Source organism: Paroedura picta, chromosome 1, assembly GCF_049243985.1.
Source record: "Paroedura picta isolate Pp20150507F chromosome 1, Ppicta_v3.0, whole genome shotgun sequence".
NCBI classification, from domain to species: Eukaryota; Metazoa; Chordata; class Lepidosauria; order Squamata; family Gekkonidae; genus Paroedura; species Paroedura picta.
In genome coordinates, this window is record NC_135369.1 from 100,652,056 (window position 1) to 100,678,730 (window position 26,675).

Consider the following 26,675-nt stretch of genomic DNA (forward strand, 5'->3'; position numbering starts at 1 on the left):
GGCCCTCTCAACCACTTTGCCCAGAAACGCAAGATGCAAGACTGGGTGGTAGCTGGCGGAGTCCTGTGGATTCAGAGATGGGTTCTTCAGCAGAGGACGGACCACCACCTCCATGAGTCGCTGAGGGAACTCCCCCGAAGAGTGAGAGAGGTCGATAATATCCCTCAGCAGTTTACCTATCAGCTGGCCACCTGATTTGAGTAACCATGATGGACAGGGATCAAGGGGGCAAGTGTTTGCCCTCACTGATCTCAGCAGTTTCGTGTATAGAGAGCCGCCTGAAGCCATCAAACCTACTCCCCTGCGACGGCCACGGAGTTTCCAGTTCATTATCTGCATCAACCATGACAGTAAGGTCACGGCGGAGCGACAAAACTTTATCTGCGAAATAGCCTGCTAAAGCCTGACAACCTAAGTCCAATTCACTAATATTTTGACGCCCTTCCTCGAGGGCAGTAAAAGTCCAAACTACCCTAAATAATTGGGCTGGGCGAGAGCTAGCAGACGCGATTTCCAGATCCATTTCAAGCTGTTGGTACTTATCTTTAAAGCTCTTAATAGTCTGGGACCCTCATATACCTTCCATTGTGATCCTTCCACCTCATTCATTCGTCTTCACACAGCTTGCTGATGGTCTTGGAACTTTCTTCCAGCAGGGGAGGGCCTTCATGATTGTGGCACTTTCCCTCTGGAATGCACTGACAGAAGTAATCCTTGAGCAACAGGATCTGATGATGTTTTGGAGACTCTGTAAGATTTATTCTGGCATGTATTTGGTTCATATCTCTCTATTGTGAAGTATAGTTGGCTGCAAGTATTGTAATATTTGATGCTATTTGCAGGGGTTCCTACAGTTTTAGAGATGGGAATAAACTGGCTTTATGTATCTGTATAACTTAATGTAATTATACAGGATATTACTGGATATTCATTAGATTATGTTTATACTGATGTTAGTTGATGTAATTGCTCATTGATGTAAACTGCTTTGAGCTCTTAGATGAACAGAAATGGTACAAAAATGAAATAAAAAATAAATATATATTATCACCATATTATGGCAGCATGGCAAATTAAAAGGGGCACCAAATTAATGAAGTAGGTTTTGATTAAAAGTAGCACCAATCATTCCTTCCACTCTAGTTTGAACATTTGACAGCACTTTGTATAATGGAAGTATGAGGGTGGTCAAAAACTGGGGACATCTGGCGCACATGGAAAACAATATCAAAAGGCAAAAAGAAACACCGAATCTTTAAAGCACACCGCCTTTGGCACTGAGCCCGAGTGTCCTGGCCTACAGCCAGCGGTTTAGAAGCAAGGCTCTCCTCACCCCAGCCGTGTAAAAACCAAGGAAAGCTGGCTTCAGAAAAGTGAAGCAAGTAAACAAAATTACAAGGGAACTCTGAGTAGCTCAAAGTTTCAAAATTCCCTAGTGAAACTAAAGTAGCTTTTTCCCAGGGTTCCGAGGTCCCTCGGAAAGGGAATTATTGACTCCATTGGATTACAGTTAAACAGGAAAGAACAGACTGGGAGAGGGGGAGTGTGTGAGTAATTTATAGATCTCCAAGTTTTATGGGCTGTATCCAAAGCCTGCTCTTTCATGAGCAGAAAGGTGCTTCTTCAAGGGAGGAGGAGCTAATTTCATCTCCCACTGCAGACCACCCACATCACATTCAGTGGTGTTCCTCAAGGACCAAGGTGGAGGCAGAAAGGTTCTGTTCTCTGAGCTCGGCTTGCAGCCCTTTCAATCTCGTCTCTGTGGATTTCAGTAAAAGGATGCAAAATAGATTTACACTGAATATGAATTGTACATGATATTGCTTTCTAGCCGGAAATTTTTACATATGGGGCATGCCCACTTCCAACCAACAGGAAGCAATTTTGTCAAAATAAACCACAGAGGTGGTCTAGATAACTGGTCATTTCCACAGCACAATTATAAAAATATATCTAGCCACTGAAGTGCACGACGCCTCTTAGGCAAAAAGACACATCCTTACCAGGCCACTGAGCAAAGTTTGAAACCCTGCGGCAGCATAAGGAGACTAGTGTGACGAGGCCTGGGAGCAAAGGATGACAACTGCTGTTTTAGGTAGTAACCGATTATGCATTTTATTATATGTTTTAATTAATGGTTGTCCACTGACCCAGGACGGCTGGGCCTTGTGTGGCAGTCTTATAAATTCAATAAGTAAATAACTCCAGTGTAAATGGAAGAAGAAACATTTAAGTTGGAGGAAAGTTCCTTGGGCAAGAATAAGGCTTCAGACTCTGTTCAGTAATATGAAGTGATAGGGGTAGGAGTCATTCTTCTGTCTTTCCAAAATGTTAGCTACCTTTGTTCACCTGAATCTTAGAGGAGTGAAACAGATCACTAAGAACACTGAAAAACAGACCTCTTGTCAGCGTAGTTCGTCTCCAGCCATGGAATACAAATTACTAATTGTGTAGATCACTATCACCCCACACTGTGAGTTCCAATATCCATTCTGTCTGCCTCCAGGGACATGAAGTCTTACCGACAGAAATTCCCATTTATTTTATGGCTGTGGAACAGATCACCCCAAAGAAGAAGAAGAAGAGTTGGTTCTTATATGCCGCTTTTCCCTACCCGAAGGAGGCTCAAAGCGGCTTACAGTTGCCTTCCCATTCCTCTCCTCCCAATCAGGAGAGTAAACAAGAACTGGAAGCCTTCTGAGGGGTAGGGAAAGCAGTATGGACACAAGGCATTTGTAGTGCGAAAGAGACACAACTCTTTCTGCAGCTGCTCCTTGAAACTATTGCTACTAAATTTATTTTTAAATGAGACAGGCATGCCTTTTAATATCATTAATAGTTTCCTCCTGGAATTCCAGTGAATAAAGGTTTATCAGTGGAGGAAGTTAATCTGTGATTGAACCATGGTTCAAGAATTACAATATCTATATAAAATATAATCTGATAACCAAGAAACTTCCACCTGTCGTCTAATCATACCCAGTTTTGGAAAGGTATTTCAAGTTGTCAAGCATGGTATGTCAATCATCAGAAAGGCCAAAGCTGAGAGTGAGCGATCTGCAAACATCTGGAGGACAATTTGGTGATCCAAGGAAGTCAGCATGGATTTGTCTCCAACAGGTCCTGTCAGACCAACCTGGTTTCCTTTTTTGACCAAGTAACAGGTTTGCTGGATCGTGGAAATTTGGTTGATGTCATTTACTTGGATGTTAGTAAAGCTTTTGATAAGGTTCCCCTTGATGTTCTGATGGATAAACTGAAGGATTGCAATCTGGATTTTCAGATAGTTAGGTGGATAGGGAATTGGTTAGAGAACTGCACTCAAAGAGTTGTTGTCAATGGCGTTTCATCAGACTGGAGGGAGGTGAGTAGCGGGGTACCTGAGGGCTTGGTGTTCGGTCCGGTACTTTTAAACATATTTATTAATGATCTAGATGAGGGGGTGGAGGGACTACTCATCAAGTTTGCAGATGACACCAAATTGGGAGAACTGGCAAATACTCCAGAAGATAGAGACAGAGTTCAACGAGATCTGAACACAATGGAAAAATGGGCAAATGAGAACAAGATGCAATTTAATAAAGATAAGTGTAAAGTTCTGCATCTGGGTCAGAAAAATGAAAAGCATACCTACTGGATGGGGGATACGCTTCTAGGTAACACTGTCTGTGAACGAGACCTTGGGGTACTTGTGGATTGTAAACTAAACATGAGCAGGCAGTGTGATGCAGTGGCAAAAAAGGCGAATGCCATTTTGGGCTGTATCAACAGGGGCATCACATCAAAATCACAAGATGTCATAGTCCCATTGTATACGGCACTGGTCAGACCACACCTGGAGTACTGTGTGCAGTTCTGGAGGCCTCACTTCAAGAAGGACGTAGATAAAATTGAAACGGTACAGAGGAGAGCGACGAGGATGATCTGGGGCCAAGGGACCAAGCCCTATGAAGATAGGTTGAGGGACTTGGGAATGTTCAGCCTGGAGAAAAAGAGGTTGAGAGAGGACATGATAGCCCTCTTTAAGTATTTGAAAGGTTGTCATTTGGAGGAGGGCAGGATGCTGTTCCCATTGGCGGCAGAGAAAAGGACATGCAGTAATGGATTTGAACTACAAGTACAACGATATAGGCTAGATATCATGAAAAATTTTTCACAGTCAGAGTAGTTCAGCAGTGGAATATGCTGCCTAAGGAGGTGGTGAGCTCCCCCTCACTGGTAGTCTTCAAGAAAAGGTTGGATACACACTTTTCTTGGATGCTTTAGGACAGTGGTCCCCAACCTTTTTATCACCAGGGACCGGTCAACGCTTGAAAATTTTACTGAGGCCCGGGGGGGTAGTCTTTTGCTGAGGGATGTCGTCACTGCCGCCTGAGCCCCTGCTCCACTTGCTTTCCCGCCACCCACTGGGAGGCGCTGCCAGCACCAGCTGTGCAGTGCCACGCCAAGGGGGAGCCCCAGCCATGGTGGCCACTGGAGAGCACCAAAGGTGAGCTGGCGGCAGAGTGGCAGGACAGCCCCTGAGGCAGGATCCAGGGGGAGAGGACGAGGAGGATCTGTGGCCCGGTACCGACTTATCCACGGACCAGTATCGGTCCCTGGACTGGGTGTTGGGGACCACTGCTTTAGGATGCTTTGGGCTGATCCTGCGTTGAGCAGGGGGTTGGACTAGATTGCCTGTATGTCCCCTTCCAACTCTATGATTCTATGTTTCTACAGGGCAATCAACGCACATTGCAGCTTACAGTATAATAAGCCATGCCAATAACATCTACTCTGAAAAATTTAAAATCTAAATGCCAACTCAGGTGAAGCCACTTGAAAAGGGGAAGTGGAAGATTTCAAAGCTGAAATGAGGGATTTGCGCTGAATCTGAGGGGAGGGGGAGACATTACACGGCATGTCTGCACAGCATGAGATGCATGATGGTGGCAGCTAAAATCATTATAGATCTAAGGCATGAGAATATAATAGCTGAAGTAGCCAAGGAGAGGTCTATTCACACCTGACTTTTCACTGCAGTGCAAAGAGGAACAGTCATATATTTTGCTATGCTATGTAGGAATACTATGTTCTACAGTAGTACAGCTAACCTTACTCCTGAATCAGCTTGGAAGGTAGTCAGGAAGGATGAACTAACAGCATAATACAAAGGCAGATATAAAGTCTATGTTCACTAGAGACACTTAAATTCAATGCATTAGTGATACAGTCATGAGCATTGGGTTCCATCATATTAGTCTGATACATTCAGGATTGTTGTTGTTGTTATGTGCGAAGTCGTGTCCGACCCATCGCGACCCCATGGACAATGATCCTCCAGGCCTTCCTGTCCTCTACCATTCCCCGGAGTCCATTTAAGTTTGCACCTACTGCTTCAGTGACTCCATCCATCCACCTCATTCTCTGTCGTCCCCTTCTTCTTTTGCCCTCGATCTCTCCCAGCATTAGGCTCTTCTCCAGGGAGTCCTTCCTTCTCATGAGGTGGCCAAAATATTTGAGTTTCATCTTCAGGATCTGGCCTTCTAAAGAGCAGTCAGGGCTGATCTCCTCGAGGACTGACCGGTTTGTTCGCCTTGCAGTCCAAGGGACTCGCAAGAGTCTTCTCCAGCACCAGAGTTCAAAAGCCTCAATTCTTTGACGCTCGGCCTTCCTTATGGTCCAACTTTCGCAGCCATACATTGCAACTGGGAATACCATAGCCTTGACTAAACGCACTTTTGTTGGCAGGGTAATGTCTCTGCTTTTTAGGATGCTGTCTAGATTTGCCATAGCTTTCCTCCCCAGGAGCAAGCGTCTTTTAATTTCTTTGCTGCAGTCCCCATCTGCAGTGATCTTGGAGCCCAGGAAAATAAAATCGGTCACTATCTCCATTTCTTCCCCTTCTATTTGCCAGGAATTGAGAGGGCCGGATGCCATGATCTTTGTTTTCTTGATGTTGAGTTTCAAGCCAACTTTTGCACTCTCCTCCTTCACCCGCATCAACAGGCTCTTTAGTTCCTCTTCACTTTCTGCCATTAGAGTGGTATCATCTGCATATCTGAGGTTGTTGATATTTCTCCCTGCAATCTTGATCCCAATTTGTGACTCCTCTAATCCCGCATTTCTCATGATGTGCTCTGCATACAAGTTAAATAGGCAAGGCGACAGTATACAGCCTTGCCGAACTCCTTTCTCAATTTTGAACCAGTCAGTGATTCCATGTTCAGTTCTCACTGTTGCTTCTTGACCTGCATATAAATTTCTCAAGAGACAAATAAGATGCTCTGGTATTCCCATCTCTTTAAGAACTTGCCACAATTTGTTGTGCTCCACACAATCAAAGGCTTTAGCATAGTCAATGAAGCAGAAGTAGACGTTCTTCTGGTACTCCCTAGCTTTCTCCATGATCCAGCGTATGTTGGCAATTTGATCTCTAGTTCCTCTGCCTCTTCGAAATCCTGCCTGTACTTCTGGAAGTTGTTGGTCCACATATTGCTGGAGCCTAGCTTGTAGGATTTTGAGCATAACTTTGCTAGCATGAGAAATTAGTGCAATGGTGCGGTAGTTTGAACATTCTTTGGCATTGCCCTTCTTTGGGATTGGAATGTAAACTGACCTTTTCCAATCCTGTGGCCATTGTTGAGTTTTCCAAATTTGCTGGCATATTGAGTGTAGCACTTTTACTGCATCGTCCTTTAAGATTTTGAATAGTTCAACTGGAATGCTGTCACTACCACTAGCTTTATTGTTGCTCAGACTTCCTAAGGCCCATTTGACTTCACATTCCAGGATGTCTGGCTCCAGGTCAGTAACTACCCCATTGTGGTCATCAGGGATGTTAAGCTCGCTCTTGTATAGTTCTTCTGTATAATTTTGCCACCTTTGTTTGATCTCTTCTGCTTCTGTGAGGTCTCTACCATTTTGGTCCCTTATCATACCCATCTTTGCATGAAACGTTCTCTTCATATCTCCAATTTTCTTGAAAAGATCTCTGGTCCTCCCCATTCTATTGTTTTCTTCTATTTGCTTGCACTGTTCATTTAAGAAGGCATTCTTATCTCTTCTAGCTTTTCTCTGGAATTCTGCATTCAGTTGGGTGTATCTTTCTCTTTCTCCCTTGCCTTTCACTTCCCTTCTCTCCTTAGCTATTTGTAAAGCTTCCTCAGACAGACATTTTGATTTCTTGCATTTCTTTTTCTTTGGGATGGTTTTAGTTGCTACCTCTTGTACAATGTTGCGAACCTCCGTCCATAGTTCTTCAGGCACTCTGTCTATCAGATCTAATTCCTTAAATCTATTTGTCACCTCCACTGTGTATTCGTCGGGGATATGATTTAGTTCATACCTGAGTGGCCTAGTGCTTTTCCCTACTTTCTTCAATTTAAGCCTAAATTTTGCAACAAGAAGCTCATGATCTGAACCACAATCAGCTCCTGGTTTTTTTTTTATTGACTGGATAGAACTTTTCCATCTTTGGCTGCAGAGCACATAGTCAATCTGATTTCTGTGTTGACCGTCTGGTGATGTCCATGTGTAGAGTCGTCTCTTGGGTTGCTGGAAAAGAGTGTTTGCTATGACCATTGTATTCTCTTGACAAAATTCTACCAGCCTGTGCCCTGCTTCATTTTGTACTCCAAGGCCAAACTTGCCTGTTATCCCGGTTATCTTTTGGCTTCCTACTTTAGCATTCCAATCCCCCATGATGATAAGCACATCATTTTTGGGCGTTGCTTCTAGAAGGTGTTGTAGGGCTTCATAGAACTGATCAACTTCATCCTCTTCAGCAGCAGTGGTTGGGGCATAGACCTGGATCACTGTGATGTTGAATGGTTTGCCTTGGATTCGAACTGAGATCATTCTGTCATTTTGGGGATTGTATCCCAAGACTGCTTTTCCTACTCTCTTATTGATTATGAAGGCTACTCCATTTCTTCTGCGAGATTCTTGTCCACAGTAGTATACCTGATGGTCATCTGAATTAAATTCACCCATTCCTGTCCATTTTAGTTCACTGATTCCTAAAATGTCGATGTTCAGTCTTCTCATTTCTTGTTTAACCACGTCCAGCTTGCCTTGATTCATGGATCTGACGTTCCAGGTTCCTATGGAATAAAAATCTTTACAGCATCGGACTGTCTTTTCGCCACCAGTTACTTCCACAACTGAGTGTCCTTTCGGCTTTGGCCCAGCCGCTTCATTCATTCTGGCGCTACTCGTACTAGCCGTCTGCTCATCCTCAGTAGCATATTGGACACCTTCCGACCTGAGGGGCTCATCTTCCAGCGTCATATCGTTATGCCTATTGGAACTGTCCATAGAGTTTTCATGGCAAAGATACTGGAGTGGTTTGCCATTTCCTTCTCCAGTGGATCACCTTTTGTCAGAGCTCTCAGCTATGACCTGTCCGTCTTGGGTGGCCCTGCACGGCATAGCTCATAGCTTCACTGAACTACGCAAGCCCCCTTGCCACAACAAGGCAGCGATCCTTGAAGGGGGACATTCAGGATACTGTGCTTTATGTGGCTGTCAACTTTTCCTAGACTAAATTAGGAAAACCCTGCAATCACACAGCATGAGATGGTATCCCATCCTATATTGAGCTCAACAGTCTAAAAACTTGAGCTTCTCTTCCTGGGGTAGACAAGAATAGGAACTGGTGCTACCACAATCCTTATGCAAATAATATCAAAGCACAGGGATGGAATACTACCCAGTGGTTTGAAATCTATTAGCCTTTTTGTTACCATACTCTTCTGATATAGTCAGTAGAGATATAGCATATTAAACATGCGATTCACAGTGCTGCCCTGAATGGAGCCAATAGGAGCTGGAAGGGTGTACACTCCACCATGGTATACAAAGACCTCCAACACAGTTGCATGAATTAAGTATCTTGGGTCTTCGACTTAAATTTCCTGTATTAACACACATATACCCTGACAGTTTTGCTCATGTCCTACTGAAAGCAAAAGAGAGCCTCTTCCTACTTGGCTCTCATCTTCTAGGAAACAATATTTATGATTACCAAGGAAGAGGACTCTGGCATTTGGCCATGAAGACTTCCAGACTAAACTCCTTGAGATGGCTGCCTCATCCATCTGCAATGCTGCTGACCCTGTCAAACTAGGTGAGACAAGAGATGAGTGGCATGAGGAGAGGAATTGAGCCAAAGCCAGAATAAAAAGCACTACAAATTGTTGACTGAAATCTATACTTCAGAACTGCATAATTAGCAAAAGAAAGAACATTTCTGAGCCAGCACAAATCAGGCTATAGTCTGCCTCTTGCTGCTAGGCATTAGTCAATCAGAGTGGATGCAAGGAAATCGATAGTATATGTAAGGCAGATGAATACACATATGGCACTAATGACTATGAATCAACTGACTCTCTTAGGAGAAAACTGATTGAGACTTTATTGCCATCTACTGGATATTAAGGAGAATAATTATCCTATCCCATGTGAAAATAAAGCATATTGTAATAATCCAGGGATTTTTGTTTTAGCGGTGCGAGTCAAGATTAATATGCAGTATTGATTTCTATATCAATCACAAGCAGTAGTTAAGGATAGACTGTACTATTCTGCATGCATACAATCCAGATTCTTCTTGTCTTTATACAGGCTAACTGTATTCCTGGGAAAGTCATTGAACTAAGTTGCTCAATGTATTATATATATTAACATGCAACAATGCAAGAGTGTTTTATGGTTCAGCATGCCCTTGACAGTTTAATCAAGGAACCTTTTAGCGGTTTCATTAAGCTAAATTAAGATCACATTTCCATTTATGCTGTTCTGGTGCTGGCAAAGAAAAAGAACCCCTCAATCCTGCTATTCTTTTATGGTTTTATCAGTTCTTCAAATGAAGTCAGTTTCTTCAGGCATGCTACACAGACAGCAGACTACAAACTTCCATAAACCAAAAGCATAACTGTATTGTAATATTCATGAAAGCATAGGTTTTCTGAGGAAAATGCAATCCATGGACAATCTTCCAGAAAAAAACCCCAATGAATGTAGAGGCTCTATATACCAATATCCCTGACCAAGACAGACAAAGAAACTCACTTCAGATCTGATAATAACTGATTCCTTCAGATTAATGACACAGTCACGGATACTCCATCTGTACACCGCGGCGACACGGACTAAATAAAACAGTAAGCCCTCCTGGGGCGGGATGTGTCCGGACAGACAATCGGTGGGACCAATCGGCAGGTGCTTTGCACCTGCCGATTGGTCCCTCTGATTCCCAGCCGCAGCAACTGCGAGCCGCGCACAGCGCGGCTCACAGTTGCTCCCGGCTAGACGCGCCTCTCGCCGTGTCAGGCCGCCGCCCGAGGGAGCCCTCGGCAGTCGCGCGGAGCCCGAGGGAACCCGCGGATGGCAGGGACTCCCGGAGCTCCGACAGACCCGGCAGGAATCGAAGATGGCCGCCGAGGGCCAGCCGAGGAGCCGAGGATGCCCCGCCGCCGCCGCCCGCCCTTGACAACGCCTCTGCTACGCCCAGCTGGCGGGTGCTCTTTGCCCGGTGGCCTGACGCTGCGGGAGGCTTCCCGCCGCGTCAGACTGCCGGGCAGGGAGCCCCCCGCCAGCCGCCCTGCACGCCGCTGCCAGGGACTCCCGTGCCCACCGGAATCGAAGATGGCCGCCAAAGGCCCGCCAAGGAGCCGAGGATGCCCCGCCGCTGCCGCCCGCCCTCTCTAAGGTCAGCTTCCTTGCTGCACGGTGCCCTGTCCCTCCCTATCCCCCCATTCTAGCGCCCGTTGTATTTTGTTTACAATGGGCTCTTTTACTAGTTATGCTAATATTTTCATGAGTGATTTGGAACCCCACCTCCTCAGCTCCTATCCATTAACAAATATCTTGGACTCAAGATATACTGATACACTTTTTAAAATCACCTGAACACATGGAGGAAAGCCCTTGAGAAATTTCACCAGGACCTCAGACACTTTTACTCTACCATCAGCCTATGAATTAATTATACACTTTCTGGACAGTACTATAAAAACACATGATGACTGCATAAACACCATCTTATGCCAGAAAGACTACTGATTGTCAAATATACCCACTTGCATCCAGTTACTATTCAAAGCACACTGAACAATCTTACATGACAGCTGCGCCCATTGACAGAGATTCTCACCTTGGGGATCTTGGAATTAAACTATCAACTTAGTTAGGAAACAGACTTAAAAAGCGACAATGGAATTAAGGGATAACCTGCTACAAGTGAGGCTCAAACAAACAACAACAGAATAGCACTACTGGCCATATGCAGCTTACAGCTCAAACTGGTTCAATACGTCATTATGACCTGCAACTTATGCTTCATAATGATATTTTTCTCTCACAGAAACTTGGAGGCAGACCTTTTCTTGTCTAACAGCAGCCCTTTTAAATTAAACAACTTCTGACTTCTAATAATGTACTATCTAATGTGGACACAGACTCTGAAACCAGGGCCTGTGGTATATCAAGACAACTACTTTGTCCCCATATATACTCTAACAACACAATCTCCTTTCCTAACAACACCAGCTATACCAGCTCACTCATTTTCCAATGTTACATATATTATCCAGTGTTAACAATGCTCTTCTGCTCTCTACAATGGACAAGTAGGCCAGTCCCTATACAAAAGAATAAATGGACCTGCCATTAAAAATTAAAATGTTCAGAAACCAGTGCGAGGATGTTTTAACCTTCTAGGACAGTCCATTCCTGATCTGTGGCAGTCCTCTGACAAAGCTTCAAAAGGAGAGTACAATGTATACCTGCTGAACTCAAATTTGTTAACAAGTTCAGAAAAATGGATGCCACCACCTCTACACATCTCCTAGTTTTAAACAAGCTGATTATTTTCATTTTACCTCTGTATCTCAACTAGGCTGTCTTTGAAACACCCCTCCCATTTTCCAACATGAATAGAATGGCTGATGGACCTTTATTCTGTGTTCACAGGTCCTGAGTTTATTATAAATACATAATCTCAACCACTAAACCTCTGAAAATATATCAAGTTTGCTGCTAATCTGCTATACACAGTTTTGAAAGAGGGTGATATTATTAAAGCAGCTTTTAAGAGTCACCTAAACTCAAGAATGAACTTGAAACTCAATGGAAAAAATTTAGCTGAAGCCATCATATTTTGGACTAACTCAAATTACAACCATGAAAAATTTGCTGAGCATGGTTTCTAATAAAACACTAACATCTTTTCTGGAAGATGTGGATGGGGTTGCTTGTAATTCAGATCAGATTTGAAACAAATGGCAAGCTTTTGATTAGTCAGAACAGAAACTCAGACTCATGAAAATATTTTAAACCACTGCTTGTACAGATTGGTTAGTTATTTAATAGACCAATGTACATATAAACCAGAGTATTTGCTGACAGTAGTCCCTTCATTTAAATTTGAAATGTATCCATTTCCTCATTTCTGAATTCCAACTATGGCCATAAACATCTCATTGGTGTACCCAGGATAGAATTACACCAATAGGAAGCAAGCAGACTAACCTATTCCATTTGTACAAATAAACAAGATCTTCTCTCTAGCAAGTTGAGGAATTTTCTCCTATCTACTGCCGTGCATTTTTTATGGGTGGAATCGGTGGAACAAATACCAGGGCTACTTCATCTTCACTGTGTGAATCACTATAGCTCTATGGACAATATTGCCAATCTCCATTATACCATTTTGAATGCTAAATGCAAGAATAAGCCTGAGATTTCTATTTACAATTCCAACTTAACTCAGACAGGAACAGTGACCAGTCATAACAGATGTAATCAGTGATTACATTTAAGTTTTACACAGAAATAATTATAGACTTTACTGCTTCCACTTCATAGTCTTTTAACTCTACATTTTTCCCTATAATTGTGTGCAAGTGAGGAGATCCTGGTGGCTTTGAAAATTCAAATAACACATCTGGAGTTCCAGTCACAGAACTCCAACATCACCTGTAGTTTAATATCTATCAAAGTCCAAGTCAGAAGCTATTTTAATATCATTTGAAAATAATAATCACATCCACAGATATTTTTCAGACATTTTTCAATAATTTAGAGTGGATGTGTTTGCACATCCTAAATATGGCAACTGTATTCTCCAGTTTTTAATCATTGGATATTGAAATAATGAAACCACTCAAAGAAACTTATTGATTAACATTGAGCATTGATGCATAAGCAATATTCTGAATAGGCATGGGCGGTTCGTCTTATATAACTCTTCCCCTCACCTCAAACTTTGGCTATTTACTTTCAGCAGGTTCAGGCACCTCATCCAATAAATACGATATTCCTGCACTACTACATAGAATCATAGAATCATAGAATCATAGAATCATAGAATCATAGGGTTGGAAGGGGCCATACAGGCCATCTAGTCCAACCCCCTGCTCAACGCAGGATCAGCCCTAACCATCCTAAAGCATCCAAGAAAAGTGTGTATCCAGCCTTTGCTTGAAGACTGCCAGTGAGGGGGAGCTCACCACCTCCTTAGGCAGCCTATTCCACTGCTGAACTACTCTGACTGTGAAATTTTTTTTCCTGATATCTAGCCTATATCATTGAACTGGTAGTTTAAATCCATTACTGCGTGTCCTTTCCTCTGCAGCCAACGGGAACAGCATCCTGCCCTCCTCCAAATGACAACCTTTCAAATACTTAAAGAGGGCTATCATGTCCCCTTTCAACCTCCTTTTCTCCAGGCTGAGAAAAGGTGCTTGCTGTGCTTGCTAGATTCAAAATCACCAGCTCCCTCAATTTTTCCTCATACGACTTGGTCTCCAAACCCCTCACCATCTTTGTAGCCTTCCTCTGGACACGCTCCAGTTTCTCTACATCTTTCTTCAGTTGTGGTACCCAAAACTGAACTCCAAGTGAAATCTAACCAGAGTGGAGTAAAGTAGTAACATCACCTCGCATGATCTGAATACTATGCTTCTTTTAATACAGCCCAAAATCCCATTTGCCTTTTTAGTTACTGAGTCACACTGCTGACTCATGTTCAGTATCTGGTCTACTTTTTTTTAAAATAAATTTTATTATAATTAATAAATAACAGACAATCAACAGAAACGCCCCACCCCCCAAAAAATTCACCGCAGCATATCTGGTCTACTAAGACCCCCAGATCCTTTTCACACATACTATTGCCAAGACAAGTCTTGCTCATCCTAGGTGTAAACTGCACGGAGCTTTTATTCCAACCCCAGATTGATTCAGTCCCTGCCCTCTACACAGAGTGCGATTTCTGTTTGGATTTGGGGTAATTTTAGTTTTCCTTCTGCAGCAAGAAGGATTGATCTGGAGTGACCCTACCTTTATTGTGCGATATCTCAGACTGCTTTTAATCCTGAATATCCAGCTTGGGAAAGAAAGCTCCATAGTAGAGAACCTCTGATAGGCTACACCTGGTCATGTGACACACTTGCCTTAAAGGAGAAGCCCCTAATTTCTCTCAACTTCTGTCGGTCCTGGATTTTTCCTCCCTCCTCTGCCTTTTTCGATCCTCTCCCCCTCCCCTCCAAGAAAAGAAAGAGGCTCCCTGCCTGGCTTCTCTCCCCCCCCTTCAAGAAAAGAAAGAAAGAGGCTTGGCTCCCCCCCCCCCCACCTTCTGAGCCTCCCTAACCACGTGCACTTTCCTGTTTCAATGGGGAAGGGGGGGAGAGAGGAAGACCCGAGTTCAAAGCGATCTGAATTCAACAGGATTGACAATGGAATAAAGAAAGTAAGTGCAGACTCTGCCCTATTGTAATGCATATGATTTTTCCTACCTAAATGAAGAACTTTACATTTATCATTATTGAAATTCATTTTAGTTCAGTTTTTTAGCCTGTCAAGATCATCTTGTATTCCGATTCTGACTTCTAGTATGTTTAATGTCATCTGCAAATTTAGTAAGGACCCCCTCTATTCTTTCATCCAAATCTTTTATGAATATGTTGAACAACACAGGGCCCAAGACAGATTCCTGGTCACTCCTCTCCAAGAAGATGTAGAATAGCCAAATGTACACCAAACCACAGGCGAGAAATGTGTGGAGTAGGGTTGGGCGCTTCGGCACCTGAGTGTACGTGCCAACTGGCACACCTGCACCTACGCCTCCCCCCTGCACTGGCTGCTTCGGGCGTGAACGACCGCTTCGGACATCAAAGAGCCCAACCCTAGTGTGGAGTATAGAATGTACTAAAAATAACATTCTCTCATACATAGGATTAAACTAATGAGATGCTTGCCAAAAAGGAAGGCCAGTATTACAGTATTGTTCCTAGGAAGAGGCCATGCTGGGATACAATGCTGCTGCAAATTAAGGCAGGAAAAGCTGACCCCACTAATAACTTAGTGTATATGTTATGAATTCCTGAACCCCTGATGCAAGGCACGGAGGCTAATTACTCTCTGGCTTTAAAGTTTTCAGAGAAATGCACACAATCACATGCACTCTCTTTCACCTTGCATCTGTGTTTTATATATATTTGTAATTTTATATTCATGCCATTTGCAGCTGGTGAATCAAACATCTTGTGAGTGAGTCCAAAGGAACTCAAAAGACAAGGCACTGGAGCTCATATGGAATTTATCTACAGAAAGGGGGAAGGACATAAACTGAGCAGCTATGTTATTTTAAATGGGTTTTATGTTTTATATATGTACAAGCCAGAACTGGAATTTCATAGCTGGCATTTGCTTGCATTCATCATAAAGCATGTTCTTTGAGGAGCTGCTGCTGTCACTGCTGCCACTAGCAAAACAGCTGCTGCTTGAAAAGCCAAAGGCCAGCACTCTCAATGGTTCTTTTTACCTCTGGCAACTTAGCATGTCTGACAAACGAAATCCAGCATTTTAGTAAAAAATAATAATAACATTGTATTCCTTTATCCCGAGCTGCCAGATTTAGCAGGAAATATTCCAGAAAGTATCTGCAAGTTAGAGCCAAGTCAACCCAAACATTCTGACTCAAAACACATATAAATTTAAACAGATTTGCTGATTTTGCACAAATTGTATTTGGAGGTTGCATCAGTAGCTGTATAACATGGTGTCTGTTTTCCAAGAAAGCACTCCCCAATTGAATTGTCCCATCGGTTATGGTTTTAACAAAAAGTATTTGAAATCCAGAACAATATTTCTCCCTACTTGTTTTTAAAGCTTTGCAAAACTAAAAGCCACATTTGGCACTGACCTATATGGAAGCTTGTGCCACAAGCCCAAGTCCTTATTGACTGGGAGATTATTTTTCAAAACAGAAGCAATCAACAGACCCAGCATTTCCTGGCAAGGTCTTCAGTGACTGCACTAAGGGCTGCTTGATACAAGGTTTTATTTATTGCACTTGGCTAGGATGCAGATGTATAAAATACGTGCATTACACGTTGGATGTGAGGCACAAACACATGTACTTGTCACTCCGCGTCCCTATGAAATATAGATGAGTGCATGCCGAATCCTTCCCCAGTAACAGCTTCTGCACATTTTACAAAAGACGTGGTAAAAAACACATGCATGTGTACTTCACATATGTTGCAAGTATTTGGCTTTATGCTTTTAAGCTCAAGTCTTCTAATCTGAAATTCTTCATGAAATTGAAGTTTGTTAAAATCTAAAGTGAAATTTGAACGAGGCATTCAAGCTTAGGGCACGAGACATTTGTATATATACAGTAAGGAATACAACGGGCACTCGATTAGGGCGGTGGTGGTGGAAGAACTCTGTGGATGGCTTCCCCTTCCCCCCAGGACCTGGAAAGGCTACAGGCAGCTGTTATGGAGCAAGGGTTTGCAGCCTCCAAGCCTCAGAGGGAAGTGGAAGGGGGTGATCAGGGGTGGGGGACGGAAGGCGATTGGCTGGCCACTGGACAGACAGACAAGCTGGTTGGAGGAGGAGGCACTCAGGGATGAGACAGCCACCCTGAATGGGTGTTAAGCACTGAGTGGCAATTAAGCCATTGAGACACGCTCCTCATCCAACGCCTTACCAGAAATATATAGTGGAACAGATATATCAAGGATAATTAAGCCTTCATAATCATCTTTAGATTATGGGTGGAATATATTAAAAACCCTGCACTGATATGGTGGTTAAGAGTGGAGTGCCCTCTAATCTGGAGAACAGGGTTTGATCCCCCACTCCTCCTCCACATGTAGCCAGCTGGATGATCTTGGGCCAATCACAGTTCTTATAGCTCTCTCAGTTCTCTCAGCTTCACCTACCTCACAGGGTGTCTGTTGTAGGGAGAGGAAAGGTAGGCAACTGTAAGCCACTTTGGGACTCTTTCAGGTGGTACTAAAATGGGGTACAAAAATAGCCTTTCTTCTTGATGCAGTTTTACTACAGTACATATCTAGTATACTTCCTTGGTAAGCAGCAAAAAGCTCCTATAATCAGACATAATAAAAGGTGCAGGGTACTTCTGATGATGTGCTGGCCCTCTGATTGGTCCTCAGAGGGAGGGCCCATCCTCCCAAGGGCTACTCAGAGGAGTTGGTGTGACATTGGGAAGCACTGGGGGCCTTCCCCTCACTGGGAGGGTCCTCTCCCCAGTGAGAGCCAATCAGAGGGCTGCTGCATTGTCTGAAGGCACATCCCATGCCTGAGGAGAACAAGCCACCACCAGGTCAGGCCAAAAGCTGGGGATGGCCCTTCAGGAAGCCTCCAATGCACCCTGCCAAAACAGTGGCTCAATTACCTCCGCTCCTAACCATGGAGAGGCTAACCATGGCTATCCAGCCTACCCCCCATGCTGCTCGTCCACCATGTGCTACTACCACTCCTTGCTGTGAGGAGGGTGGGGACAGGCAACCAGCCATGCTCAGTGCCAGCAGCACCACTCTCCTCTCTAAGCCAGGAAAGGTGGCAGGAGGCCAAGCATGCGCTCCCCCTCTCTTCTCTCCACCGTGTTGGAAAATGCTGTGGGAGACTGAGCATGTGCTCGACTGACCTTCCCCCCTCCCCAGAAAGGCAGTGGGAGTCCGACCACCTGCTCCACTCCGGCTCCACCGCTTTTGTCCCTGCCCCCATGCTGGGAATGGAGGCATGAGATTGAGTGCATGCTCAGCTGCTCTTCTCCTCCCCCCCAGCCCAGAAAGGTGGTGGGATTCCAATCCCCACTTGCTCTGGCCCCACTGCTCTTCTCCCCCCATACTGTGAGTGCGCTTTCATTGCCAGACCTCTGATCTTTTGTCCTCAATCTGCTAAATGCCCGGATAGCTGGGAGGGCACTAGTGCCTCCAGCCCATTTTAAAATGGGCTGCACAACTAGTGTAATTTATACAATTCACATGTATTCTGTCTGGTAAACCAATGAGAAACCAATAAGGGAATACCACAACCAGCTCTCCACAAATCTGCTTTCCAGGGGCAATTACTTCTGGCCTTTTTGAGGCAGCATACAGATACCACCCCCCCTTCTCCAAAATACAGACATCCGGCAACACGGATGTTTTCTTGATTCTGATTTCTCATGTGATCTCCAAGTCACTTCTGTCTAGTGATGGACTGTCCCCACAGATCCTGACTGGCTCTGTTGTACCTTACAGACCTGCTACTTATCTGACCCTCTCAATAGACTGGACTTCTGTAACTTGCTCTTCGTAGGCCTATCTTTGATGTGGAAACTGCAACTGGTCTGGAATGCAGGAGCCAGGTCCTTATGGGCGGTGGTCCCGCAAAGGCCCTGGCACCGAGCCGCGGCTCCCTCTCCCTGCCCCCTCCAGTAAGAAACTTCCCAGGCCGCAAGGAAATTGGCCGTAAAAGCGGCCAATTAGCTTTCGGCCCGGCAAGCTTCTTTTTGTGGGAGGGAGGAGTGCCGCGCATGCGGGATCGCCCACCCCGTCCCCGCCGGTCCGCAGCCTCAAGAACGTTGCGGACCACTGCTTATGGGTACACCTTGGAGGGTGCACAATCGACCTGTGCTCCAGCTACTGTACTGGCTCTCAGTTGAATTGTGAATCAAGTTTCAGGTACTGGTACCCATAAGATCATTTGCGGTCTGAGTTCTAGGAGACCAACATTCTATCTATACCCTCTGAAGAGCACTTTGCTCTGCAAACATCATCCAGTTGGTGGTCTCTGACCTCAAGGAGGTATGTCTGACCTCAACCAGAGCTAGGACATTCTCCGTCCTGACTCCTGCCTGGTGGAATGAGCTCCTGGAACATATCTGGGCCCTGCCAGAGCTGGCACTGTTCTGCAGGGTCTGCAAGACAGAGCTCTTCCTCTAGGCCTTTAGTTGGGGCCTACTGAGGCCCTACCTACCTACTTACTCATCATAAGAAACCTCAGATTGTAACCTGGCCTTGGAGAGAAAATCATCAACTACTCCAAAAATGGGTTGTTGCTGCTGACACTTTAATTGACTACTCTGACTATCTTGAACTAATTTTAAATGTAACGTTATCTTAATTATTGTATTTCATATATAATGTTGTGAACTGCCTTGAGCTGGCTTGCTGGGAGGGTGGTATAAAAATAAAAATAAATTAATTAACTACTCTCTGGACACTGTTTTTGTGCTTTGGTTGATGAACCACTCAGGGCACCCTCCAATAAGATAAGAGTCAACCACAGTTCTCCGTGTGCTAGTCATGTACTGGCCTGAATGTTCTGAAAATACAACAGCCAGGATGACATGATGAAGTGATTATTTCACATTGCTGAAATATCTTCACTGGTAGCCAGTCTGTTTCCATGAATAATTCAGGCACTGGTTTTGTCAGAGAAAGCCTGGAATGGTCTAGACCAGGGGTAGTCAAACTGCGGCCCTCCAGATTTCCATGGACTGCCAGCGGGGCTCATGGGAATTGTAGTCCATGGAAATCTGGAGGGCCGTAGTTTGACTACCCCTGGTCTACACAAAGAGTATCTGCAGGACTGTGACTTCTCCTATGTGCATGTCCAAAAACTGAGATCTTTTGGTGGGGGGAAACTTTTCTGGTCAGGGGCTGATTGCCAGTGAGAAGGCCTACTCAATGGTGGGGTATCAACGCTCTCTACTGGGGACCCATTCTCTCTGAATGGTACCATCTTCACCGTCATCACTAAGATGACAAGCTAAGCTCTAGCTTTCCACATCAGCAGCCATCAGTCTGATAAATTCAGCTGGAACTAGATCTGAGAGCCAGTTTGGTGTAGTGGTTAGGAGTGCGGACTTCTAATCTGGCATGCCGGTTTCGATTCTGTGCTCCCCCACATGCAACCAGCTGGGTGACCTTGGGCTCGCCATGGCACTGATAAAACTGTTCTAACTGAGCAGTGATATCAGGGCTCTTTCAGCCTCACCCACCTCACAGGGTGTCTATTGTGGGGAGAGGAATGGGAAGGCGACTGTAAGCCGCTTTGAGCCTCCCTCGGGTAGGGAAAAGCGGCATATAAGAACCAACTCTTCTTCTTCTGCCTGCTGGTTTAGCAATACCGGATTCTTCTTTGCTTACCATTTTTATATTTAAATATCTGTAAGATACCAGAAGCTCTTCGAAGTGGAGCACATATCTGTACACAGCCCGTGGCGCCACGGGCGCCACGGACTGTATAAAAGAGTAAGGGGTAGTGGGGAGGAGTTAGGGCGGGCTCGGTCCGGGATAAAAACTCGGAGGAGCGAATCAGGAGCCGCAAAGTGGCTCCTGATTCGCTCCTCCGAGTGTCAATCCTGGACCAAGGAGGCAATGGGGAGGCGCGCGAAGCGCGCCTCCCCATTGCCTCCTTGGCCGCCATTGTCTCCGAGTCGATGCGGGGGAAGGAGCAGGGCTGCCGCGTCGCAGACGCGGCGGCCCTGCTCCTTTCCAGCCGCACAGCCGCCCGAGTCGATGCGGGGGAAGGAGCAGGGCTGCCGCGTCGCAGACGCGGCGGCCCTGCTCCTTTCCAACCCCACAGCCGCCCGAGTCGATGCGGGGGAAGGAGCAGGGCTGCCGCGTCGCAGACGCGGCGGCCCTGCTCCTTTCCAGCCGCACAGCCGCCCAACTGTCCGTTCTCCCGGCCGCTGGGTCGCTGGGGGGGGGGCCGCGCCGCCTTCTCCCGCCTGGTCCGATGGCCGGGACCCACCTGAAGACTGCTGCTGTCGCCGGGCTCCACCGTCTCCCCTTTTCGCCTCCAGAAGCCTATCCATGGCTTGGGGTGGGGAGGCGCGCCGCCTTCTCCCGGCCGTTCCAATGGCCGGGGGGCGGCTGAAGATCGCTGCCGTGGGCGGCCCCCGCCCTCCCGCCTTCTCCCCGCCGCGCTGGAAGAAGCCTCTCCATGGCTCGCGGTGGGGGGGGGGGCGCGCCGCCTTCTCCCGGCCGTTCCAATGGCCGGGGGGCGGCTGAAGATCGCTGCTGTCGGCGGCCGCCGCCCTCCCGCCTTCTCCCCGCCGCGCTGGAAGAAGCCTCTCCATGGCTCGCGGTGGGGGGGGGGGGCGCCGCCTTCTCCCGGCCGTTCCAATGGCCGGGGGGCGGCTGAAGATCGCTGCCGTGGGCGGCCCCCGCCCTCCCGCCTTCTCCCCGCCGCGCTGGAAGAAGCCTCTCCATGGCTCGCGGTGGGGGGGAGCGCGCCGCCTTCTCCCGGCCGCTCCAATGGCCGGGAGACGCATGGAAATGCCTGTCGTGGCCGCCCAGGGCCCTCCCGCCGTCTCGCCGCCGCTGCAGCGCCCTTGCAGCTTTGGGAACGTCGCCCCACTTCACCTGAGCTGACAAAGAACCACGGATGACGCCCACAAGGTCAGTCTAGCGCCCATTTTATTAAAAACTAAAATGGGCTTAAAATCTAGTACCTTAAATAAATAACCTATACTGCAGTAGGAGAAAAAGTAACATAGGACAATCTCTTTTGCTTCCTGGCAGGAACCAAGTTTATAGGTGACCAAAGTTTTTTAAAAAAATCCTAATGTAAATGAGGCCACTCAAGTAACCATTCACTTTTAGTTCACAATTACAAAAAATACATAAAAGAGGCAGCAAATACCTATCAATGGAAATGGACCATCACAGCCCTTACAAAGCATAAACATACATTCAGCGCATACCCAATCAAAACAGGATGCTTTACAGACATGGTTATTTAGTTCACAGTTTTTACAGTATGTTAGCATTCTTCTATGGAATTCAGGATTTTATAGAAACCAAAGGAAGGGCAGATAATGAATTTTAGATATGCATTTTCCTTTTGTTTAAATGCATGTAATGTGAGAACTGCATTATAGGGATATGGAAATCCATGTGTGCCATTTCCAGATAAAAGTTTTGTGATGTTTGCAGAAATGTTAGGAAATGATGCCACCTTCTGGTCAAATTTAGTTACCAGCAAGTAAAAGGATCAACAGATTTATATATATATCCCACAGACATGGCCCTTTAAAACTTTTTTTCTTCATTTACCTTCCTTCAATTTTGAGGTTTAGCACCTTTCTCAATAATAGATTAAGCTTATCTGTAAGAGGTTTTTAAAAATTTGATTAATAAATACTGGTACTATATTTTTAAAAATTGCGTTCTACCCTGTACAGGCTTAAGTTCATTCCCCTTGCGTTGACCTTTTTAGGTTATTGTGCTATACACAGAAACCAGGAAAAAAAGATCAAGGTTAAAGACAGATGCAGTATCTTTAAAGCAGTGGGGTGCCTTCAGTGTGCTCAATCCAATTATTTAGGGTTGAGTTCTGTGTGACTGGGTGGGAGAAATCCAGTGCAGCAAGTTCATAGCATATATCAACTGTGCATGGCTATGATTGATCAGGCACCCGTGAGGACAGCAATAAATCTTTTACTGACTTCATTTATACACTGCATTTCTTGCCAATAGGGACTCAAGGCAGCTGACATCTTTCTCTTCTCATCCATTTTAGGCTGAGAAAGTATAACTGGCCCAAGGTCACTCAGCTAGAGAGCCAGCTGGATGTCGTGGTTAAGAGCAGCAGCCTTTAATCTTAAGAACCAGACTCGATTCCCCTCTCCTCCATCTGCAGCCAGCTGGGTGACACTGGCCAAGTCACAGCACTCTCAGAGCTCTCTCAGCCTCACCCACCTCGCAGGGCGTCTGTTGTGGGGAGAGGAAGAGTATGTGATTTTAAGCCACTTTGAGACTCCTTCGGATAGTAAAAAGCAGGGTATAACCCCCCCCCCAGTTCTTCTAGTTTCTATTGCAGAATGGGGATTTAGACATCAGCCTCTGAGATCCTAGCCCAACACTTTAATCACTACTTCATGCTGGCTCTCCATCTACTTGCTGTCCCCAATAAAGTAAGAAAATGTCATTTTCATCCCCAACTAATGATTGATGCTTGTATTACCAGTGTTTTTCTCCTTAGATATATACTATAAATGACTGGAAAAAAATTTCACAATGCCCAGGGGGCATCCTTCCAATAATAATAGCAACCACAACAAATGGGATAAATGAAGCAGGCTACTTAACACAAAATAGTTCTTGGGACTTTGGAAAAGACAGGCCTCTACTCTGCGTGATCTTGAACACAAATTAGGGTGTGCAGGATTTGTTTTTATAAGCATGCAGCACCAAAAGTAGATAAGAAAATAAATGGGAGGTTGTTCCATAATAAATATATCAGTAATAAATAATTCATATAGTAAATATTTTAATCTTTAGGATAGTGTATAAAATAAACTTACACTGAAAGGCTAATCCCTTATGTCAGGATTGAATGTTTACAAAGTAGCAGTATCTTCTAATCCTTTGGTATGTGTTTAAACTACATGTCTGTTTTGTTGTTCTTCACTGTATGCTTCAATATCCCCACCACATTTTCGTCAACTTTTAAAGCTCTTTATCAACACGCTGAAGACATTAATGTGGTGTGGGTAGTAAAGTATTTAATGAGAGCCAGCTTGGTGTAGTGGTTAAGAGTGCCAACTTCTAATTTGGTAAATCAGGTTTGATTCCCTGCTCCCCCACATGCAACCAGCTGGGTGACCTTGGGCTCACCACAGCACTGAGAAAGCTGTTCTGACTGAGCAGTAATAGGGTTCTCTCAGCCTCGCCCACCTCACAGGGTGTCTGTTGTGGGGAGGAGGAAGGTGAATGTAAGCCTCTTTGAGACTCCTTCGGGTAGAGAAAAATGGCATATAAGAACCAACTCTTCTTCGTCTTCTAGTGAGCCTCATGTGCAAATCCTGATTTGATGACCTCAGTCCAATTATTCTCTCTCAGCCAAACCTATGTTACATTTACGTTGTGAGGATAAAACAGAGAAGGGGACAGGCAATGAACCATGAGCTACTGGGGGAAAGGCAGGATAAAATATACTGACAAATTGCCTAAGTGATTAATTTCTTCCTTTCATAGGCATTTCACTTAAATATTACATCTTAAAAGGTATCCTTAAGCACTATAGAACTAGAAGTTTAATTTTTTTCATGCACCATCCATAACAGTATCATTCTAATATATAAATATGACAACTATTACTGCATATAAATACCATAAAACAGTAGCCCAGTTTAATGTATCTTCCATTATTAACAGTAAACACCAACCACTGCAACAACTTCCCATTTTTAGGCTCTGCAGTGTGCTGTATTTCAGTCAGCAGATTAAGAAGATGTGGCAATTTGTAGCTTAATCCAATGTAAATATAAATTTTAAAAAAATCTGAACATTTACAATTTGGTTATTGCTTGTGTAGTATGTATGTGACATTTATGAATCTTAAAAAATAATTCACTCCTAAAGAAATAGAAACCCAAACCAATTATTGTTAACAGATGACAGGCTTTGTATAAAAAATTACCTGGGTTTTTGTAGATGCTAAGTACATCCTTGAAATAATGAGGTAAGAATCTTTCTAGTAAAAGCAGCACATCCTCCAATTCTTCTAGAATCCCCACAAGTAGAAAGTTTTCATTCACATTCACTTTTGCTCTCTCGAGGGCCCATTCACCAGGCTCCCTAAAAGAACGTTAAATAAAATCTTGTTTCATCTGAGCTTTGCACATGAAAACTGATGAAGTTACAGCATAACAATCTGTTGGCAAACCTTTCAATAACTGCAGAGTAGCAGTCATTTTTGATAGATAAGTGTTATTGGCCATCATAATAGTGTCAAATCTACACATTTTTAACAGTATCTAGCAATACATTTTCTGAGTCACATGCAAATTGTTTTGATCACCTTCTTGAAAACTGATTCTTTTAAACTCTGATGAGGGAACTGTGATTCTGACATACATAAGAAGGCCTAGCCCAAACAGCATATATGTTTGTTTGGTAATTTAACGAAACAAAGCATTCACATGATCATTGTCCTCAAAACAGCAGCCTACTGTAGGGGACAAAAACACTTGTGTTTCCAATACAGTCTAAAGAGTCAATGAAGATTTAATGGGAATCAGTAAGAGGAAGCTTAACAAAGTCACCTCATTTTTATTTTCAAGGCTCAGCTGCTCAGTTTAGGAAGAAGGACTTCATAGCCAAACTGTTAGATGGCACTGAGGCTTATATTGTCCCCAATAGTACATGGCGTAGCTTGCTTGTTGATGACACCATTGGCCTTTTGCACAACATCTTGTCCTTCAGAATTACTCTGATATGGCTCTCCTGCTGATTGCTGGGTACTCTAAACCCCTCTATTTCTGTTAACAGCTAATTTAGCAATAATCTTGTAACATCTGGGCAGAAAAAGGGACAAAGTTACCTGCATCTTGGATGCTGTCCACAGAAATATGGAATAATATAAAATAACCTGGGATTGGAACATTCAGGGTAGTTCTCAAGAATACATACATTAATATCCTAAAAGAAGAGGGAAGAAGAAATAACATGGTCAGAAGTTTAAAGTTCCCTGTTGTCTTCCATAGATCTGATTACAGGCAAAATCAGTACAAATCAGCATCTTGTTATGTGAGCAGAAAGTCAGCCTTGTGGCCTGCCCATCACAGGTGACGTCGCCCCCCAAACAGTCGAACTTCAGCATCAGTGACTGCAACCCACTGCTGAACCAATGTTCCATGTCCAGGAAGGATCTGCCAAGTGCAAGTGCTGGGGTGACTGAAGCAAGCTACTGGCTGTGACCTGGGATCTGTGGAAGTTTCCCAAATCACCTTAACATTACATGGTATAAAGCTGACAAGCTGGAACTGTGGCCTGGAAAAGAACACAAATTGCCATGGTAAGGAAGACAACTCAACCTGGGAACTAGGAAGCCATGCTTGTCTAGCTCTTCCAGAATCACCCTGCCAGCGCTGTGGAATCTTCCGCCATCAAATGCCTACCCCCACCCAGCGCTGCTGCTCACCTCCTTCTTAGCAACAGACAACCAGAACTGGGAATTCTGGCCTTTCCAGACTCTTATTGGACTGCACGCCTCCCTCCCTCCTCATCCCACTCTTCCCCAGCTTATTTCGCCTGCTGTTGCCTCCAGCTGCATCCATGGCTATGAAGCTGATACACCTCTTTGCAGAGGCTGTATTTCCACTGAATGAGGTGCACGTTACAGAAGGCAATGCTGCCCTTGATCAGGGGGTCACAAATGCAGGCCAGCTTGTACTCCCACTCTTTTGTAGAGAGGATGCAACCTCTCATTGATGACTGTCTGCAACCTGACTGCCATGGCCCCAACTTGTGAGAGAACTAGCATCCCCTTGGGGCCTGGCTGCACCATGTCACCCAGAACCTGTTCCAACACTTGAATGAGGGGAGATGACCTGCCCTAGGGTGGCCATGTGGGCACAGAGCACATCAGTGGTCTCT

At 44.8% G+C, this 26,675-nt stretch overlaps 1 protein-coding gene across 1 annotated transcript in view; it reads right to left on the reverse strand.

Moving 5' to 3' along the window:
• The window catches only part of UST (uronyl 2-sulfotransferase), a 186,811-nt gene that overhangs the window by 13,288 nt on the left and 146,848 nt on the right, over positions 1–26,675 (reverse strand). The window contains exons 6-7 of the mRNA XM_077350321.1: positions 25,621–25,718; positions 24,718–24,875 (exon numbers count right to left, since the gene is read on the reverse strand). Coding sequence (XP_077206436.1) covers positions 24,718–24,875; positions 25,621–25,718 — 256 coding nt within the window. The remainder of the gene's footprint in view (positions 1–24,717; positions 24,876–25,620; positions 25,719–26,675) is intronic.